Source organism: Cynocephalus volans, chromosome 6, assembly GCF_027409185.1.
Source record: "Cynocephalus volans isolate mCynVol1 chromosome 6, mCynVol1.pri, whole genome shotgun sequence".
In the NCBI taxonomy this organism is placed as follows: Eukaryota; Metazoa; Chordata; class Mammalia; order Dermoptera; family Cynocephalidae; genus Cynocephalus; species Cynocephalus volans.
Genome location: NC_084465.1, coordinates 9,078,933 through 9,100,483, shown reverse-complemented (window position 1 = coordinate 9,100,483; position 21,551 = coordinate 9,078,933). Strand labels below are relative to the sequence as shown.

The 21,551-nt window shown below is 41.0% G+C and overlaps 1 protein-coding gene and 1 pseudogene across 1 annotated transcript in view; both read left to right on the top strand.

Annotated features, from left to right (window-relative positions):
- ZNF398 (zinc finger protein 398) overlaps positions 1 to 20,069 on the top strand; it is a 33,543-nt gene extending 13,474 nt beyond the window's left edge. The window contains exons 3-6 of the mRNA XM_063099170.1: positions 2,908 to 3,034; positions 3,585 to 3,698; positions 12,352 to 12,465; positions 13,969 to 20,069. Of these exons, the coding sequence (XP_062955240.1) occupies positions 2,908 to 3,034; positions 3,585 to 3,698; positions 12,352 to 12,465; positions 13,969 to 15,131 (1,518 nt within the window). The 3' untranslated portion in view covers positions 15,132 to 20,069. The remainder of the gene's footprint in view (positions 1 to 2,907; positions 3,035 to 3,584; positions 3,699 to 12,351; positions 12,466 to 13,968) is intronic.
- On the top strand, positions 437 to 2,358 carry LOC134380041 (centrosomal protein of 83 kDa-like; annotated as a pseudogene).
- Positions 20,070 to 21,551: the final 1,482 nt, after the last annotated feature.

The following is a 21,551-nucleotide window of genomic DNA, read 5'->3' as shown; positions in this document are numbered from 1 at the left end:
AGGAGGAGAGGGACTTTTCTTCAGCGCTGCCCTCAGACTTCCCTACCTCCTCTCCTAGTTCTTTTTCCCTGCTCCTGCGCCTGCTTGCCCCACCTTCTCCACTTGGATCTGCCTCTTTGCTTGTTAGGCATGGTGGACAGGGCCACGCCCTGGCTATAGGACCACAGCCTTTAACCCCACTGCCTCTGTGACTCTGTGAGAAGGGTTGAGTGGGTATCCGTGGTTAGAGCTGAAGAGGGGGTCACCCCCATGGCGAGTGCGGCTAGAATACCAGTAGCTGTTTTATGTGTGCTCGTGTATGAGTCTCGTATAATTTGGCCTCCCAAGGTTCCTCCTTAGTAAGAAGGAAGGGGGAAATACTCTTGGAAAGAAAACTAAAACAATAAGAAAGCCAGAGCTTGATTTTACATGGTTGGCAGTCCACTTTCCAGTATGGATGGACACTTTTCCCAGCATTCTTCCTCCTAGTGGAGACAGTGGGCTGACAGGTTCTCAATCTGAGTTCCAAAAAATGGTAATTGATGAAAGGTAGTGATGTGAACGTCATGAGGCTGGTTATCAGACTCTGAAAGCTGAACACACAAAATGAACTCAAACGCCTGTTGAAAAGTAAACTCACCAGGAAAAGATTCAGCTGCTGCTTGAAGAGCTTATAGGGGGATTAATAGAGAAGACTAAAGACTTAGAAGAAATGAAGCTTCTTCAGGCATTAACCCCATAAAAATTGGAATTGTTAAGAGCCCCAATACAAAAATTAGAAACTCCAATAAAAGAATTTTTGGAATCTGGATGAAGTGGAAAAGTATAGAGCTGAATATAATAAGCTTTTCTATAAACATACATTTCCCAAATCAAAATTTAAACACCAAAAAGAAGAATTTGTGTGTATTTTAGAAGAAAAAATAAAATATGAATGAAAGAATACAAGACTGGAGAAAGATGAACTGTATAACCAGCTGCTGAGTGTCGAACCTATAAGAGACAATAAATGAGTGGAGCAACTTGTTCAAGAAAAACTCCATTTATTTCAGAAATTAAAATATTCAGAGGCTGAAGAAGCAGAATTAAGGGCTGGAAAAATCCAAAGAATATAGGTATGAGAAGCAGGCTACAGTCAGATCCCTGGAGGCTGAAAAAGTCAGCTAATCTATAGGCTAAATGCTTGGAAAAAGAGCTACAGTTAAGCGATGAACAAAATACCTTTTTAATCAGTAAACTGCATAAAGCTGAGTAAGGAAAAAAATACATTGCCACATAAAGTAAAAGAACTTAGACATTCAAGCAAACTAGAAATAACAGACACCAAACTGGAGGCAGCAAATGCGAAGAGTGAACTAGAAAGAGAGAAATAAAATTCAAAGTGAATTGGGTGGATTACATTCAGACCAGGAAATTCTCAAATCGTTGAACACCACAAAGTGCTCTTAGTAGAAAAGTATCATGAATTAATACATAAAGCACACAGTTCCAAGGAAGAAGTTTATCAAACTTGTGGTATTACAAGATGAAAAGCCAGAATTTGAGAACAGATTATCAGATTAAGAGAAAATGAAAGTGGAACATGATGTCTAGATGCAGTCTGAAAAGGATTGGTGTAAACAGAGATGTGGGCTTCACAGATGGCAGAAGAGTTGGCTAGAATGGAACTTCAGGGAATTAGGTTAAAGCTTCAACGATAAATTGTGGATATTATAAGTGCAGAGAAACGAAAATGAAAATTCTGACCTGAAACAATGAATCAGTAGTTGGCAGATCCAGGTGACCTTACTTGTACAGTCAAAGAATGAATGACTTGCTGAATTCAAACCAAATGCTGAAAGAAATAGTGGTGAGGTTAAAACAGGAATGCTGAAATTTAAGAAGCAAGCTGAAAAAGTGAACTACCAGTTGAAAATACATTGGAAGACGAATAGACACAGTGGTTGGAAGAAAAGCATGAGCTTCATGAACATATTGTAGAGAAGAAATGTGTAATCAAGCTACAGAGAAACTGCAGAGAGCTGCAGCTGCCCAGATAAAGAGGAATTCTCTTCATGAAGACAAATTGGAGAGATTGCAGGAGAAAGTGCAAGTCTTGGAGGCAAAAGGAGAAGAACTGGAAACAGAAAATCAGGTGTTAAATAGACAAAATGTCCCATTTGAAGAATATACAAAGCATCAAATAAGACTAAGGTAGATGTACAGAGGAAACAAAGAATTTTGAAGTTTAATTTTGGTCCCTATCATGCCTCCAACATTAATCTTGTTAGCTTTCAGTCATCAACCATGGCACTAACTTTTCTTCCTCACATGCAGGAAGAACAGCATAAAGGGAACTATCCACTTAGCAAAAGACTAGAAAGAACACAAAACATCTAGAGGAACTTGGATATCCTGGGGAGTGATGTTCTTGGGGAAAAGGCAGTTCAAAAGGGGTGAAATCAAAGAATCCATAAAGCTTGGCATTTTAACATGTGGCATTTACATACTTTATTACTGTTTACCAAAACACTTGAATGTGCCTCAAGAAAAGGTACCAGCTATGTGCTGTATTGCATAGTGTTGGGATTTGGGGATTATACTAATGACAAGTGAAGCATTAAAAGAAGCAGTTTCCAAGATAGAATATTTATTGCCAACTCTTTGAGAGTGTAAAAAAAATAATATTGGGCTGGCCTGTGGCTCACTCGGGAGAGTGCGGTGCTGATAACACCAAGGCCACAGGTTTGGATCCCTATATAGGGATGGCCGGTTGGCTCACTTGGGAGAGCGTGGCGCTGATAACATCAAGCCAAAGGTTAAGATCCCCTTACTGGTCATCTTTAAAAAAAAAAATAATAATAATAAAAGGAACTAATTGGGGGAAAAAGATTGGTTAAATGAAGGGGTTGCAAGGGGAGGCACTAACCCATGTGATTGTAATTTTAGGTGCCTGTGGCATTTGATGATGTCTCCATCTACTTTTCCACTCCAGAGTGGGAAAAATTAGAAGAATGGCAAAAGGAACTTTACAAGAATATCATGAAGGGCAACTACGAGTCTCTGATCTCCATGGGTGAGGCTGAGTTGGCACCTTTTGAATGAGGTGACAGCAGCTCCAAGAGAGCTCACAACACTCCCTTTTCCGCCAGTGTCCTCATTCTTACTCTATCCTCACACACTTCAGATTCAGTTTCCAAGCCAAAGATGACCAATTCACGCTTGCTAAATACGAAATCATAATCTCTTCTTTTGCCAAATCATCGGACAGAGAATGAAGTTCAGGGTTATGGGTGTGCCAGTTGGTGGTTTCCATGGGTATCCTTCACTTTGAAAGGAGCTTGACTTCTCCCCTTGGGGCACACTGTCACTCCTACTTAATGGAAGCAGCAGCTGGGGGTGCTAACCTAGCATATGTACTTTCCCCACATGTTGCATCTCCTCTTACCTGCTTTCCTGAATAGATACCATTTATAGTTGGAGGTGAATAGATGGGGAGAAGTGATATGGAATCTAAAAGTCCCTGGGACTGTGGACCTCAAAGCTACAGCTCAGCCTTGATGGCAATTAGTTGTCATCCTCATTTATTTCCTCGTCATATCTGCTCTCCCTTTTTCCTCTTCTAGATTATGCCATGAATCAACCTGATGTCTTATCTCAGATTCAACGAGAAGGAGAACATAATACAGAGAACCAGGCAGCACAACAGGAAAGTGAGATTTCTACAGATCCCAGTGAAGGTAAGTGGGAGAAGAGATTATCCAGTCCTCATCTCCCTTTCCTGGTCAGAGAAGGTGGCTTAGAACTAAGTAAGTAGGGCTTAGGGGATTCCAGAACCAAAGCAATTCAACTTTGGTTTTTTGGCCCCCACCCTTTTTTTTTTTGGTAGCTAGCTGATACGGGATCCAAATACTTGACCTTGGTGTTACAACACTGCACTCTAACCAACTGAGCTAACTGGCCAGCCTGCAACTCAACTTTGAATGGGTCATCAGGCATTTAAATATAAGAGGGAGCTTAGAGATCAACTTGTCCACTGCCTTCACCCACCACTACCACACATCTAAGGGTTATTAATTGCATTCCCTGACAAAAGTACTGAGACCCAGCTATTTAGTAAAATAAACATGTCCTTACATGACAAAGGAAGCAGTCATGCTCATCTGGAGGGAATGTATGCATGGCCCTTCAGAAGTGCTGAAGGGACTAGGAGTCTGCCTGGTCCCCTCACAGTGCATTTAACCATTGGACCCTCATGACACTCACCTGGGCAATGTGGATCTTGCCAGGTCTGGGGAGCCAGCTATCATTAACTCTTCCTAGTTTTTTGGTTGGCAGCTGCTTAATATTGTGTGGGAAATACTGCTAGCCAAAGTCCAGTTGTATTGTTTGTCTCACATCTCACATTTGCTATCAGAAAAGTCTCATACATGTTTTTTTCTTTGCCAGATAGAAGCTCACAGAAAGTTTATCCTCTAGAAATCTCTTAGATGAACGTCTCTTACAACCCAACCCCTGTCCCATATGCTGATTTTTTTTCTAACATATTATTATGAAAAATTTTAAACAATCAGAAAAGTTGAAATAATTTTACAGTGAACATCCAGTACCTAGATTCTGCCACTAACATTTTACCATCCTTCTTTATCACACATATATCCATCTCTGCATCCCTCTGTCCATCCATCCATTCATTCATCAGTCTATCCTATTTTTGATATATTTCAAAATCAGAAACATCAATACATTGCCCTCTAAATAGTTCAGCATGAGTATCATTAACTTTGAGTTCAATATTTATTTTTTGTCTTTTGAGGTCAGTTTTATATATAATGAAATGCTCAAATCTTAAATAGTTTTGAGCAATGCATACATCTGACACACATCATTTTTTAACAATGTGTGGGTGATTGCATTTAAGCAACGTAACAGGTTGAATTTGATTAATCTATATCATGGATATAAGTAATGAGGTTAAAAAAAATCACCAATAACAATGGGTGACTTTATTACAAAAAGATTTATTATTGGAAATATCTCTTTGGTCTGTATTACTAGTTACCTGACATAACCCTGAGCAAATATAAATGAGTATATCATTTTATTTTGGGGGATGAGTGAAAAAGATAATTTAGTTTTATAATGATGTGTCAAAGTTTCATTTAGCTGCCATCTCAATTCTTTTTTTTTTTTTTTTTTTTTAAAGATGACCGGTAAGGGGATCTTAACCCTTATCTTGGTGTTGTCAGCACCATGCTCTCCCAAGTGAGCTAACCGGCCATCCCTATATAGGGATCTGAACCCATGGCTTTGTTGTCATCAGCACCACACTCTCCCAAGTAAGCCACAGGCCGGCCCTCTCCTCAATTCATTTTTACCTCGGTTTTTAAAACTCCATTTCTGGGTACTCAGCCTATAGACTTTAATACATTTTTACTGAAAATTAACAAACAATGCAAGTGTTCAATTTATTTAACACTCTGGTTTAATTTTTCCATTTTAGCTTCCATTGGTGATTATCAACCTAGATATTTACTGGAATTTGAGAATAGAGTTCATATAACTTGGGCTGATCAATATATAGCATTTAAAAAAACCTCATAGGTGTCTCTCCATTAGAACCCTTTATATTTTCCTCCTTTTAGGGTTAACTCTATATTCATGACTTTTTATTAGTTCTTTTAATTCAATTATTTTCTTTTGGTTGCTCGAATTGTCAAGTTGGAAAGTGAAAATACTTTTAAACTGCCTCCGGTATCCTTCCAACAGTGCCTCAGTACTTGTTTTCTTAGAAAAAATACATTCCTGGCTATGTTGGGGGTCCTCAAGACCACTCCCACGTTTGGTGATTTGCTACGAGGTGTCGCAGGACTCAGCATATACTCGTACTAATGGCTAAGAAGTATTACAATGAAATGATACAAAGCAGTATCAGCAAAGGGAAAAGATGCACAGGGTGAGGTATGCAGGAAGCCAGGGGTAGGCTTCTCAGAGTCCTCTCCCAGTGGAGTCTCACAGGACACACTTAATCCCCCCTGCAATGCGTTATGACAACACATACAAAATGTTATCTACCAGAAAAGCTCTTTAGAGACTCAGTGCCCAAGGTTTTTATCAGGGGCTGGTCACATAGACACCCTCTGCCTAGCATGTACCCAAATTTTAGACTCCCAGAAGGAAAGCCAGGTGTTCAGCATAAACCACACTGTTTGACAAATAGTTCAGGCACAGTGAGCCACTCTTACCATTTAGGGAAAGTTTTGTATTAGTGTAAGTAACGGTTTGCCAGCTAAGGGCCAAACCTGCAAGCAAGCCCTTCTAAGGACAGGCAGTCTCAGGCCTATTTTGAATTTTCCTTCTCCTAACATGTTAAAGAGCCCTGGTTCCTTTCAGTGGAGCAAAAGCATTTAACCACTATCTGGTCATTAAGGTGTGTAAAAGATTATTCCACACGAATGCTGGGTGGGGGATATAAATGATTGGCACTTTAGTGACAAAATTTTTAAAATATCTTTTTGATAGATTATCCTCAATTTCACTTTGTTTAAAACCTTTTTTCATACTGTTCTAATATATATATATATATATATATATATATATTTTTTTTTTTTTTTTTTTTTTTTTTTTTAAAGATGACCAGTAAGGGGATCTTAACCCTTGACTTGGTGTTGTCAGCACCACGCTCAGCCAGTGAGCGAACCGGCCATCCGTATATGGGATCCGAACCCGGGGCCTTGGTGTTATCAGCACCGCACTCTCCCGAGTGAGCCACGGGCCGGCCCATACTGTTCTAATATTTAAAAAATTTATTATTTTTTTCTTTTTGAGCAAGCAGCTTCTCTGTTCTCTAACATCATCTTTCTTAAAATCAATTTTAATATTCCATGTAATTTGTTAGACCAATGTGTTTATATGAGAATATTGATGTACTTTTAGAAATGTTAATTTTCTAAAATACATTTGGATTTTATTCATATTTCTAATAAAATAAAGCTCATGATTTATTACTGTATCATTCCATATAGAACTTTAGGCAGAATTATTATGCATTATAATTAGATGAAAACATACAGGTAGAATATATTTGGTGATAGTAATGGTACTGTGTAGCACCACTTTTTTTTTTTTTTTTTTTTTTTTAAAGATGACCGGTAAGGGGATCTCAACCCTTGACTTGGTGTTGTCAGCACCACGCTCAGCCAGTGAACAAACTGGCCATCCCTATATGGGATCCGAACCCATAGCCTTGGTGTTATCAGCACCACACTCTGCCAAGTGAGCCACGGGCCGGCCCAGCACCACTTCTTTTTATGTCCAAATATTTTGGAATTAATTTTAGTCTGTCTCCATCAGCATCTTCTGAACCCAATGAAGGAAAAGAGAAATTATAATATCCTCCTAGGGAGCAGTCATTGACGACTCATGTCTTAGATAAAATCTCCTACAATTAGTAGAGAATAGCAATGAGTGGGAGAATACAGGAAAATATAAACTGGAAATTTTCTGAAATTCTTTAAGTATGTTACTAGGGCCACACTATAGACCAAGTGTGTTGGGGGTGGGGAGGTGGAAGGGGTATTATTTGGTCACTGGTGGTTTTAATCTTGAACTCCAATTTTTTAGAATTCGTTGGAGAGAAACTTTACCCAAGAAGTTCAGGTGGAATAATTACTGAAAGGCCATTATCTAGCTCGAGTTCAGAAGCCATGACTCAAGCCAAGATTCTAGAATAACCCAAAGGAAATAAATTCACTTTTAAAACTCACAGTCCTGGGCCGAGCCCGTGGCGCACTCGGGAGAGTGCGGCGCTGGGAGCGCGGCGATGCTCCCGCCGCGGGTTCAGATCCTATATAGGACTGGCCGGTGCACTCACTGAGTGCCGGTCACGAAAAAAAGACAAAAAAAATAAAATAAAATAAAATAAAATGAAACTCACAGTCCTGGCCCGCCCTGTGGCTCACTCGGGAGAGTGCGGTGCTGATAACACCAAGACCCCGGGTTTGGATCCCATATAGGGCTGGCCGGTCAGCTCACTTGGGAGAGCGTGGTGCTGACAACACCAAGTCAAGGGATAAGATCCCCTCACCGGTCAGAAATAAAAAACAAAACAAACAAACAAAACTCATAGTCCTGGGGAGAAATCTTTCAACATCATTGTTCCAGGTGCATTGTCCTTATCCCATGTTTACCTCTGTTCACTTTAGTCCAGCAAGGTCATCTTTTCCTAAAGAAAGTAAGTGGTTAAGGCATATCCTAATTTATGATAATTCTTTCATTTATCTGCCTTAAGACTAGTTTGATCTATTTGAGAACAACGGTCATCAAAACTTAGAGATTCTAATTTATTACACCAGTACTTAACAGATTCACCTGGCTGTATCACAGTCTCACAAGCTGTTTTACAAAAAGGTTCCCAAAAAGTGTCTGTATTTTTACCAATGATAATTTCATGTCTCAAGTGTTTTTGTCTGCTTAAGAAGTCAGATCTCAACACCAATTTTAATTCAATTACTTTATAATGCCTTTGCACAAATCTGAGAACCTCAAGTTTCCAGCTTCTCTTCAGAAAACAGGAGTCCATATCTGTTTCAGACACACTCAAAATCAGACTTATTCATACTTAAAATAACATTTAACCAATATAGAAATTAAAATTTTATATTTTCTTGTGATCAGCCTTTCTATTTTTAACCACTCTCAAACTTAAAACCTTAGCATTTATCCAGTTTCTCATGCCTGATCAGTATTCCACTTTTCTTTATTCTCTGGCTTTCTCCAAAGCAAGCTGCTTGCATAAACCAATGATTTTTCATTTTGTGTCTCTTTATTTGTCGGGAGTCCTCTGGCCTGTGTGGAATATGTTTTGAGTGCCATTGTGGTGACCTGGCCAGCAGTTGCCATGCTATCACCAAATAGGTGTCTGTATTAGGTCATCCTGGTGCTGGAGTTCTCCTGCCCCTTTTATTTCACTTCCACAGGGTCTTCATGTTATACATTTCCACCACTCTCACCAAATTGTAGCAGACAGTACATTATTCTATGCATCCTATGATAGTAGTGATTTGAGAACCAATTATTTAATAAAATCAATGTTTATTTAGTTTTATCAATCTAGTTACATAATCCAGAGGAACTTTTAGACTTTTAGGATCACCGTTCAAGAAGGGTTAGTTTCTTGGGTTTTCCCAGGTTCAGTGAAGACATACTTAGCCAGTGGATTCTAGTAACAACAGCTGCTCACGTTTCTGGAGAACTGGTTTATTTTTTAGTTTTCCATAGCTTTTATGGTTGGCTGCTAACAAATATTGTATCAAAAGACTGGAAAAGAATTCAAATGCCCATCAGTTGAGGACTCTTGAATCAACAGTGGAACAGCTACATAGTACAGCTATGAAAAGGAATGAGAAAGATCTCTATGTACTGCTATAGAGAGATCTCCAGAATATAGTAAGTGAAAAGCCAAGGTATAGAATAGTTTGTGTAGAGGGGCTGGCCCATGGCTCACTCGGGAGAGTGTGGTGCTGATAACACCAAGGCAACGGGTTGAGATCCTATATAGGGATGGTCGGTTATCTCATTTGGGAGAGCGTGGTGGTCACAACACCAAATCAGGGGTTAAGATCCCCTTACCAGTTCTTTAAAAATAAAAAAAGGAATAGTTTGTATAATATGCCACATTATGTTAAAGAGGGAAAATATAACTATGTACATATTTGCTTATATTTTCACAAAGAAACAATGAAGATTAAGACAAAAACCAGTAGGAATAGTTACCTATACAGGGAGAGGAGTGAATAAATGGAAGCTAAACTCTCTGAATGTACCTTATTTTTATAGTTTCGATTTTGGAAGCCTATAAATATTTTACATAATTTAAAAAAAAATTATATTGAACAAACCAAACACATACCAAAACAACTAAACTTTATATCCGGTTGGTGACATAAATACATAAAGAAGGCTTATTTGAATGACTTTAAAACATATTTTAACTGTATATCCCTAGTGGGATATATCCTAAAGACCAAAGAACCATAGAAAAATCTTTCAGTTCATATTTTTGCTAATAATATCGAAATTGTTTTGAAACATGTATTCACAGAAAGGGAAGATTATGTTAATGTTACTAGGAACCAAGATTTTAGGGAAAGAGAAAAGATACAACTGTAAAATAAAAGGATTTAATTTAAACCCTGTAATCTTAAATATGAATCAGAAACATTAATATAAACTCATGACACTTCCCTTTTTCTAAGAAGTATGTATTTTATAGCTTTGTCCATTGAAAAGACCTAGAAGCAAGGTTAACTGATTAGTGATTAGCAGCCTGATCATAAATCCCATTTCTCAGATCATTGAATGTGAGCCTAGGGCAGGAAATATACAAGATGAGCCTTGGATGGTTTGTCATACCAGAAATGAAGGAAACTAGATGTCTGGGGTTGTGTGAAAAGGGCATGGAGCTGATCTGCAGGGGTTCCCACTGGCCAGAGAAGGGACAATTTAAGCATTAAATTAAAAAGAACAATGACTGTAATGGATTGTAACAAATGAAAATGTAATGTTCTATGGATTCACAATGATCAACAAGAACAAAAGGTCAAAACACTTGAATCACATTGGAGGTTTCTAGAGCACTAACTCATTCAGAATTTGTTAAATAGAAGCAGGTAAGTATTTTAAAGGTCATATATTTTTTTTTTTTTTTTTTTTTAAAAGATGACTGGTAAGGGGATCTTAACCCTTGGCTTGGTGTTGTCAGCACCATGCTCAGCCAGTGAGCGCACCAGCCATCCCTATAGAGGATCCGAACCCGTGGCCTTGGTGTTATCAGCACCGCACTCTCCCGAGTGAGCCACGGGCCGGCCCTAAAGGTCATATTTTTGATGAACAGAAAGTTTATCCTCTGTATGTCAGGAGATCCTCTTCCATATACTCAGTCTTTCCCCTCTGTCTTTTTCTTTATACATATGTGTGTGTATAAAATCTGGAAGAGAACAAAGATAAGGTTGCACCGTGTTTAATACACTTCAGCCTTGCTTGTAGCTCAAAATACAAAGTTGGAAAGGCAACCTCCACATGTGCTGAAATCTGTATTTTCCCTCTCTGTCCACATAATGTGACAGTCTTTTGGGCTTTAGTCTTATCCACCCTCCTAATTCTGCTTCGGGCACACCTTTAGGTTTCTGTGGTCTCTGATTTAAAAGGCACTGGGCAAAACAATGAGTTCTGTTCATTTGCTAGGAATAAAACCATAACCTGCCTACAAGGTTTTTTTGAGAAATAACTATAGAGAGCTTAAATTTATTCTGTGGACTTTGTCAGCTTGCCAGCTTATCCTTCTAGGCCAAAAAAAGCCATATCGGCCTAGATTGGAATAGCAAGCACAGCTGTTTCTGACCAAGTGATACATGTTGTTTGTAAAACCTTTGGAGGTTATGCTTTTTTTTTCTTTAAAAAAAGTCCCCAAGACCTGAAAAGGGCCGTCCCATAGCTCACTTGGGAGAGTGTGGTACTGATAACACCAAAGCCATGGGTTTGGATCCCTATATAGGGATGGCCGATTAGCTCACTTGGGAGAACATGGTGCTGACAACTCCAAGTCAAGGGTTAAGATCCATCTTTTACAAAAAAAAGACCTGAAGGACTTGTGCATACTATTCTTGCCCCACCCAGGGTTCAGGAAACAATGACCTGCATCATTTAATAGGCAAAGGCAATATGCTCTCTTGGAAAGAGCCCAGAATTGGGAATCTGAAAAGTATGTTTCTGAAGAGTAAGATTCTGTATTTAAACTGACCTCACTTTGTAATTCTGGAAATGTATCTGTTTTTTAATTGGCATTTAAGAAAACAAAAAACTCTTTTAGTCAGTCTTGTTTGTTTTGCTTTTTTTCTGGTGTATTTTAAAACAAATCTTTGATAATTTGGCATTTCACTGTCAATGCTTCCTTATTAGCAGTTTATTTAACCTGTGTAGACCTCTCTACTTAGAGAAAATATTCCCCGTTTCATTATTTTATAAACAAGCAGTGAGAAAAAAAGGGAAAATATTTTGAATGTTAAGAGTGCTAACAGAGTGAAAGGTACTATTGATTCTAGATTATTTCAGGGTGTTATCAAATAAAAATTGTAATTTGTTTTTAAATGGGCTCATTGAAAATAGAGAATCAAGTTGAGTATATTATCACATAAAAATACATAAATTTGGTTTCATTTTGAATGGGTTCTCTAGAGTTTGTATGTATTTTTTAAAAGGCTGGTTCAGTTTAGTTGTTACTGTTAGTTAGAAACAAATATTTGAGCAAAATGTAGTGTTTAACAAGCCAACATGATTATTTTACCTTTTGATTCAAGTCCCTGAAGCCCATACTCTTTTTCCCCCCACAAATAGAGCCTGGTATTTCAACATCAGATATTCTGTCTTGGATTAAACAAGAGGAAGAGCCTCAAGTTGGGGTCCCACAGGAGTCCAAGGAGAGTGATATATACAAAAGCACCTATGCTGGTGAGTGATAAACCAAAGAGAGGTTCATGTCCAGATCCTACTCATGCCAGGACTGGGTGAAGAAACCCAGGATGACCTGGGGTTGTAGAGGCATGGAAGTGGGAAAACAATGAGGAAAAGAAATAAATACATGCTCAAATAAGTTAGAAATGAAAGCAAAAGTTCACTAAGATAAATTTTAAGTGAGAAAGCACTCTTAAGTGCAAAGACAAATTAGAATGGTCAAAGGAAGAAAAATAAGTGCATACAGATTGGCTGAAAGTATGAGATGGAGAAAGACAGATGAACATTTGAAGATCATGTAGAAAGCAGAAAAAAATTGGGGAGTAGTGGGGGTAGGGGGAGACAAGCAGTGGAGACAAAGATGTCACCAGAGAGGCACGAATGGGAATGTTAGAGCTCTCCCTCAGTGAAAGAAAAAATGATGACAGGAGAAGAAACAGAAGTATCTTCCTTCTGAGATACTTAGCACCATCTGTATTTTGCCATTTAAATTATAGAAGAGAATCTGAAGGTCAGAAGGGACTCAATCCTTTATGCAACTTAATGCAGTCTGTTTCTTAATATCTTCTATGCCCTGTGTTCTTGTAGACTCTGGGAAATACAAATGAAAAATAAGACAGTTTCTGCTCTTCAGGAGACATACATTGGAGACATATCAACACTAGGCATGCCTCTTGTTAAGTGTCAAGGGTGAGTGGGATGGATGACATATAAAAGGAATGTGAAGTTTGAGCAGCATGCAGTTTTAGTTTAGGTATTTAGATCATACCTAAAGAAAGATGTGGCCAGCCCCGTGGTGCACTCGGGAGAGTGCAGTGCTTGGAAGCGCAGCGGTGCTCCCGCCGTGGGTTCGGATCCTATATAGGAATGGCCGGTGCGCTCACTGGCTGAGTGCGGTGCAGACGGCACCGAGCCAAGGTTTGTGATCCCCTTACCAGTCACAAAAAGACAATAAATAAATAAATAAATAAAATAAAAATAAAGAAAGATGTGAAGCCAAAATTGGGCCTCCGAAGATTGGTGTGATATGGCTGGGTATGATTTGGTAAGATGGGAGATAAGGGAGTTATTCTACAAAAGGGAGGACAGAATGAGCAAAGATGCGGAAGCAGAAATGTGTACTTTATTTTCAGGGACAGTAAAGAGACTGCTGACTATAGTGAAGGATTTATCTGGTAGAATAGGGTAAAATAAGAGCAGATAAATATGTTTAGGCTTTGTCACAACAGGGAACAGAGAACGTTTTTGAGCAGAGGTGAGACTTAATGACAGTAGTGTCAAGAAGAGGAATGACAAGGTTTTTCCTTTTCCAAACAGGGAGCATGAGAGGTACACTAGAAAATTCTCTGCGATTTGCCACAGGGACTGCAGACACCTGAGTTTCTTACCTGAGCCAATTAAGGGCTTCCAGCGATCTGTCAGAGCTTGGTAGGAGTACATGGGAGTAGTTGCTAGAGAGACAGTTGTTGATAGGTTTAACGCTTGAGTCCTTTCTTTCAGATGAAGAGCTTGTTATCAAAGCTGAAGGCCTTGCTAGAGCCTCATTGTGTCCTGAGGTTCCAGTCACCTTCTCATCTCCAACAACAGCAGCAGCAGCAGCAAAGAACGCTTTTTCAGATGTGGCTTTCAAGAGCCAGCAGTCTGCATCCATGACACCTTTTGGACGTCCAGCCACTGACCTGCCTGAAGCCTCTGAGGGACAAGTGACTCTTACTCAGTTGGGTAGCTACCCACTTCCACCTCCAGTTGGGGAGCAAGTGTTCTCATGCCACCACTGTGGCAAGAGCCTCAGCCAAGACGTGTTGCTTACCCACCAATGTAGCCACGCAGGTGAACACCCCATACCCTGTACCCAGTGTCCTAAGCACTTTCCTCCACAGGCCAACCTCAGCAGCACCTCCCAGGACCATGCCAGTGAGACACCCCCCACCTGCCCCCACTGTGCCAGGACTTTTACTCACCCGTCAAGACTCACCTACCATCTGCGGGTTCATAACAGCACTGAGCGCCCTTTCCCCTGTCCTGACTGTCCCAAGCGCTTTGCCGACCAGGCTCGACTCACCAGCCACCGGCGAGCTCATGCAAGCGAGAGGCCCTTCCGCTGTTCCCAGTGCGGCAGGAGCTTCAGCCTGAAGATCAGCCTCCTGCTCCACCAGCGGGGGCATGCGCAGGAGCGGCCTTTCTCCTGCCCTCAGTGTGGCATCGACTTCAACGGCCACTCAGCCCTCATCCGCCACCAGATGATCCACACAGGCGAGCGTCCTTACCCATGCACGGACTGCAGTAAGAGCTTCATGCGCAAGGAGCACCTGCTGAACCACCGGCGGCTGCACACGGGCGAGCGGCCCTTCAGCTGCCCGCACTGTGGCAAGAGCTTCATCCGCAAGCACCACCTCATGAAACACCAGCGCATCCACACCGGGGAGCGGCCCTACCCCTGCTCTTTCTGCGGCAGAAGCTTCCGCTACAAACAGACGCTCAAGGACCACCTGCGTTCGGGCCACAATGGAGGCTGTGGGAGTGATAGTGACCCATCCAGACAGCCACCTGACCCACCAGGCCCCCTCTTAACTGGGCTCCAAACTTCTGGTTTAGGTGTTAACACTGAAGGTCTAGAGAACAACCAGTGGTATGGGGAAGGGAGTGGAGGGGGAGTTTTGTAAATCTCTGGCCTCATATCTATCTGTACCTACAGCAGGGCAGAACATCCAAGAGAAAGCCCACGAGCTCCTCTGCCCCCCAGTAATAACTGTGTGGCACGTCAGTGAATTCGAGGTCCTATGCACTTGACTAAAGACATGCTTGTGTTTCAGAACTTAACGACATTATAAGAATACCACATTTTGAAGCCCAGAAAGAACTGGAAAGGAGCCCAGCATCCCCATCTTTTTGCTGGTACTACGAAAGCACAGGTTATATATTGCAGAGAGGTTGAAAAGCAAGATTTGACCTTCAGTTATCCTGTTATCACAGGATAATGGATTGTTTATAGATTGTGTCTCTAGGTAGACACGGGTACGTGGGAAGAGTCTCCAAAGCTTGAAGCCCATCATGAGGCATGAGAATGTTTAACTAAAGCCTTTCATTAATTCTTTGATAGGTAAGATGGTTGTTGAAAGTGCTTATGCCACTGTTTACGTTACTGCCGCCTCTTTCGAATCCAGCTGAGATCTGTTCACACGCTTATGTAGCTGCCTTTCCCTGAAACATGATAACTTAAGACTGCCTTCCTTGGTTTCTAGATTGATTCTTCTAATACATTTTGTTTAATATTGGGTGAATAAGAAATCTGGGAGAACAGGTCTTAACTTTTACTAGCTTGATTTGAAGTGTTCAGGCTCTTACTGGCATTTAAACTGCCAGGAGCCTTTGCCAAGGTCCTGGTTTAAAAATTGGGAGCAGTATTCTTATCCCCAGCTTTGAAAGCTAGAGATTCTAGAGAAACAGCTGGCATAACAATGACAGAACTGCCTAAAATTTGTGTCTGAACCATGTTTTTACAGTCATTTACGTATAATTCTTCCTTATCTTTTCCAAGCCAGTAAGCTGGCTTTTCCATTCCTGATGTCTGCTATTCTTGACAATTGTCAGCAACACTTTCCATGGCATTATGGAGTTGCAGAAAGTGCCAGTGAGCTCTTGGCTGTCATTTCCTCAGTAGTGAGATGTTGACAGTGTTCTCGTGCAGCTTTCTTGAGCCCTCAGAGTGTATGCTCACCCCATCTGGCTGTACCCATTGGCAATGGACAGATCACTGAGAGCTAAGCACCATGCATAGTCAGACAGCCTGTTTCTGCTTCTTTTGCTTTTAGGGACTTTGGCTACCATGTGTTCTTTTCTTGGAGTCACTCAATCACCTGGGAGCATCTGAGCCTGGTTCTTCTCCTAAGTGTCTTTGCAACTGGGTATAAGTTCCTTTTCCTTTACAGATCTCAAATTTCCATCTGCAAAATGAGGCCGTTGAAAGGAAAAATCTGAGCCTCTAGAAATTAAAAAGGAAAAAAAATGTTGTGATACATTTCTTCTCCTGCCAAAATCCTGTCTGTTGTGGGCTTCTGTCCAGGCAAAACTAAATAAGACAGCAAAATCAAAGCAGAGAAATTCTTGCTGAAACTTGACTGAAATCAGCTTGATTTGTTGTTTTACGCTTGCTTGGAGCATGAGGTAGAAGTCAGAGAATGCAGAAGCCCTACATCTTGGGCAGAAAAGTTGTTTGTTCCTGCATTCTTTGGGGACATTTGCTTGATCAACTGATAAGGAAAGGACCCAATTTTCCTTATCGTCTAGCCCAATCTTTACTCTGCCTGATTATGCATGACTACACTAGGAAAAGGCATTAGCCTAGCTAGCTTTGCTCCTGGGAAGGCACTGTCTGAACATGCTGCTCTTGAGGATAATCACATTTATAGAATATCTGCTCCATGACATTCACAATACCAGGGACCATGGGAGACATAAGAAATGTGTGTGAGACTTAGTCTGTTGTCATGACTTACAGTCTGTAGATGAAAAAGCCCAAGGGCATAGACCAAGGCATGATGGGCAGAACCCCAGCATATTGACATTAGGAGCTTTCTGGCCAAAATCTGGACCCGTGCCATGGGAAAATTTGGGGCTTCTGGCTTCATTGGTGACCCTCCAGGAACCTGAGTATGAGATTCAGCTCTGGTTTGTACCTTGATTTCCCCAATGAAAAAGAAGTGTCGGGCCGGCCCGTGGCTCACTCGGGAGAGTGCGGTGCTGATAACACCAAGGCCCCGGGTTCGGATCCCATATACGGATGGCTGGTTCGCTCACTGGGTGAGCGTGGTGCTGACCACACCAAGTCAAGGGTTATAAGATCCCCTTACCGGTCATCTTTTAAAAAAAAAAAAAGAAGTGTCAAAGTACTATCTTTAGTTGGTGAGCTCCCTTTTCTGGATGGATTCAAGCATTTACCAGGTTGTGCTGGAGAACAGATTTCTATACAAGGTGTAATGTGGGACTAGATAACATCTGAAATTCTATTTTACTCAGAGATTTACCGAGGACACAGAGCTTTTTAATAAAAGCAACCTGTGGATTAAAATGCTGCAGATAAATCCCATAGTCCCTTCTGCAAGGAACTGTAGCCAGCAGGGACCTAAACTTTGGCAAAAAAGTGAACACAGTTCAGTACCAATGAAGCAAAAGCTGTAAAGCTGAGTGAAAAATGTGTAAGGCCACTCCAGAAAGATAGAAGTAGGTGTTACCCTTGTCCTCAGCCCTAGTGAGAGGAGAGTCCAGCTATTGCACATTCTGTTCTCCATTACCTCTGCCAATTTCCTAACAGGTAGGACTCAGGTCAGCTCTAAAGAGAGTTGTTTGCTTAAGATTCAAAAATGGATAAGTAAAATGGATCAAAGGAAAAGATAAAGTCCAACAGAAAGGCTTCAGTGTGTGGAAAAGAAACTGCCCGTCATGTGCTCGTGAGAGAAATCATGCATTTATCTGCGGTTAAAGAAGTACCGGAGGACTGGTCGTCATGACCAGACAAGATAGGAGAGAGGAAACCCCAGAAATGTGCTCTTCTCTGTTTGCTCTCTGGATAGGCATCACCTGCTTGGAGTGGATCCAAGTATTGACTATACCCAGATTCACTTTTTGCTTAATAGGTTCTTAATTGTCACCACTGGATGGACGTCTGGTTCAGTCACAGATGTGAAAATAAATGGAAGTTGATTGTCTAGAAAGTGAAAGAAAAAAAAAGCTGATCCTTTTCTGCTGGATGTTTGATATTGGAAATAACTGCACCCTCACTAGTGCGGCACTCTATAGAACCTGCCTCTCCATTAATAAAGTCTGTAGAGTTCTGCAGACTCTAGAACTGTTGGGGGGCTCTGCTTGGTTTCTTTTGGGAGCATTTTTGAGAGGTGGGTGTCCATGCCTGTCTCAACCAGGACCAGACCCTGTGGCTTGTTAGGCAATAACCAGTGTTCACTGTCTCAGTCCACAAAAGCCTCATTGATTAAAAAAAAAAAAAAAGAACCGAGTTCCTTTATTTATTCATTCCAAATGGGATGGAAATCCCTTTTCTGCTCAGATTTCCTCTGAGGAGGGGCAGGACATCCCTACCCCCACCCTTCATGTCTTAACTTCTTAGACAACAAATCCATCCTCAGCAGCTGCCTGAGGACTGCTCAGTAGCAATGAGTAAAGCAAGTCTTCCTCTCAGAAAACACTCATATGCAAGGACCTCTGATGTCATCAGATATGTCTGCTGTGTGTGCTTGATAGATACTTCTGACCCTTTTCTCTTCACTCTGGTTATCTGTAGCAAAGAGATGGTCCCTTCTCGCAAGGTTTATACCCAGAGGCCATTTGTTTTGGCAAGTTTCAGGCTCTCACAAGCATTTAGATACTCAAATTAGGTCAAATGGGTGGGAGGATAGGGTGGGGACAAGAAGTGCCTAGGGCCTAAACATCATGTGGGTTAGTACAATTTAATGGTTAAGAGCAAACACTCTGGAGTCAGACCTGGATTCAAGTCCTGACATCATCATAAACAATGTAACTCATACTATTTAACCATCTTGATCCTTAGTTTCCTTACCTGTAAAATATGGATAATGATACCTATGTCTCAGAGGTGTTAAGGCTTAAGAGAAAACCTAGGTAAAGTGTTTCTTTCGCACAGAGCCCCATACATAGAAGGTGTTCAGTATGGTAGCTATCAGGAGATTTTACAGGACCTTTAAGAGAGGGGGGTCATAAGGCTGGGCTACATTTGAAGTGAAATGTGTCAAGATCGGAGGCTGCTCTGCAGAAGCACATGATCGCTGGATGTCTCAGCTTTTTGCCCGTCATTTCCTTTTGCCTCGATTTCGCCTGTTCTTTCTATCTTTTCTGTTCCTCCCAGTTCCCATAAGTTTCTATGTGCCATGACACCATGTGGCTCTGATTCTCTTGGTTTGTCTTAGTTGAGACTGTACAGTGGGGAATCTGGTCCAGCTCCTCTTTCTATACTAGGCCATAGAGGTTTCCAGCCAACGCTTGGATTGGACTCCCTTGGGTTACATACTCATCCTGGTTCATCAGCTGGAGTTAGGAGTGAAGCTCGTATGGTTCCTGCACCAGCATCTGTGGGCCTGGTAGAGCCATTGGGAGTGGGGAAACAGTGGGGCAGTGTGGCATTTGTGGTACTACCAGCATAGAGAGGATCTCTGTTGAGCTTGTATCATGGTTCCTTGAAAGACTTCTACTTTATAAGCACTATCATAGGCCGGAGTGTATCATCCCTTGCATAAAGGACCTGGAGCTGCTATTTATGTATCTGGCAAAAGGAGTCATCTGTCACTTTCCAGGGTGTTATTCTTCCTGTTCTGGCTCTGCTCCAGTTACTTTAATTCTGGCCACAATCATCTGTATAAATACACACACACATATACAGTGACTTTTGTCAACTTGGCCAATTCAACTGGCTCTTCAAAACAAAACAATTATTTCACTGGTAAGACCAACGACCCATTAAAGGCAGATAGATACAGCCCGAATGAGAGAAGCCTCAAATGCAGTGAGCTGTAATGTTCTCAAAGATCGCCAGGTCACATTTCAAATAAAATATCTGATAAAACCTCATTGAACTATGTAGTTTTGTGTTGCTTAGCCAATGTTTACTGTAAAATCTTGAAACTGGTCTGAAAATTAGGCTACCCAAGAACAGAGGCCATGTTTTATTTTGTATCCCTCTTGGTTCCACATGCAGTTAGGCAAGTGGATGCTCAGTGAATAATGGTACAGTGGGAAGACCACCATAGTAGGAGTTAAAGACAATTCTGGTCCTAGCTTAACATTCTCTACTTGATATGGGGCAAATTACTTAATTTATGAAGATCTCATTTTCCCAGTTCTAATGTGAACAAAATGGTAAGGTCTCTTCCAACTCTAAAATTATAGAATTTACGATTTTAGGGCCGAGCCCATGGCGCACTTGGTAGAGTGCTGCGCTGGCAGCGCGGCGACACTCCCGCCGCGGGTTCGGATCCTATATAGGACTGACCGGTGCACTCACTGGCTGAGTGCCGGTCACGAAAAAACGACAAAAAAAAAAATTAAATAAATAAATAAATAAATACAAATCTATTAAAAAAAAAAAAAATTTACGATTTTACTTCTGGGTCCTGTTTCCTTGTCCGGTTTCTTCCTAGATTGTGCCCTATTGAGTGACTGCTTCAACACAGCATACCTTGGAGAGGCATGCATTATTACAGAATAGAGTCTCATGTAACGGTATTATAATTACTCCAAAGCCACGCAAACTGACAACGTTCTAGCAAAAGTATAAAATATTGTTCTAAATATTTATGAAGTATACATTCAAATGCATTTATTTAAGTATAGGAAGATAAAAGGAAAACACACCAAAATAACAATGCTTGTGTTACGGTCTTTCAGTGATTATTTTTCCCTTTAAATTTTGTGTAATGTAATGAATTTTGTGTAAAGCATTTTTAATGCTTTTTTCAGAATGAGGATTATTGTAATGAAAAAGGTCCTGGAAAGAAAGTCAGGAGGCCAGAGTTTTTTTTTTTTTTAAAAGATGACCGGTAAGGGGATCTTAACCCTTGACTTGGTGTTGGCAGCACCACGCTCAGCCAGTGAGCGAACCGGCCATCCGTATATGGGATCCGAACCCGGGGCCTTGGTGTTATCAGCACCACACTCTCCCGAGTGAGCCACGGGCCGGCGCAGGAGGCCAGAGTTTTAATCTTGCTTTCAGTATCCTTTTTCATCATGTGAGGATAAATACCTAGTTTACAAAGTTATTGTGAGGATCAAATGAGGAAAGATTAAGAAGTGCTTTGAAACATATATTGTAGGCATAAGAAGAGGAGTAGTAGGTGCAGGAGAATCACTTGTCGACCAGTTAAACTATTTCCTGGATGATGTTGATGCTTCTCTTCAGTTGAGACTGGGAACTGGCCATTTCTTCATTTCCAATTGCTTGCCCCTGCTGGGGAAAAACTAGCCCGAGACAGCAATTTGGGAGAGTGGGAGAAGCAGAAGTATGCGTGGGTGGAGACTGAAAAGGAAGTTTAATGCAGAAAGTATCAGGTTGACATATT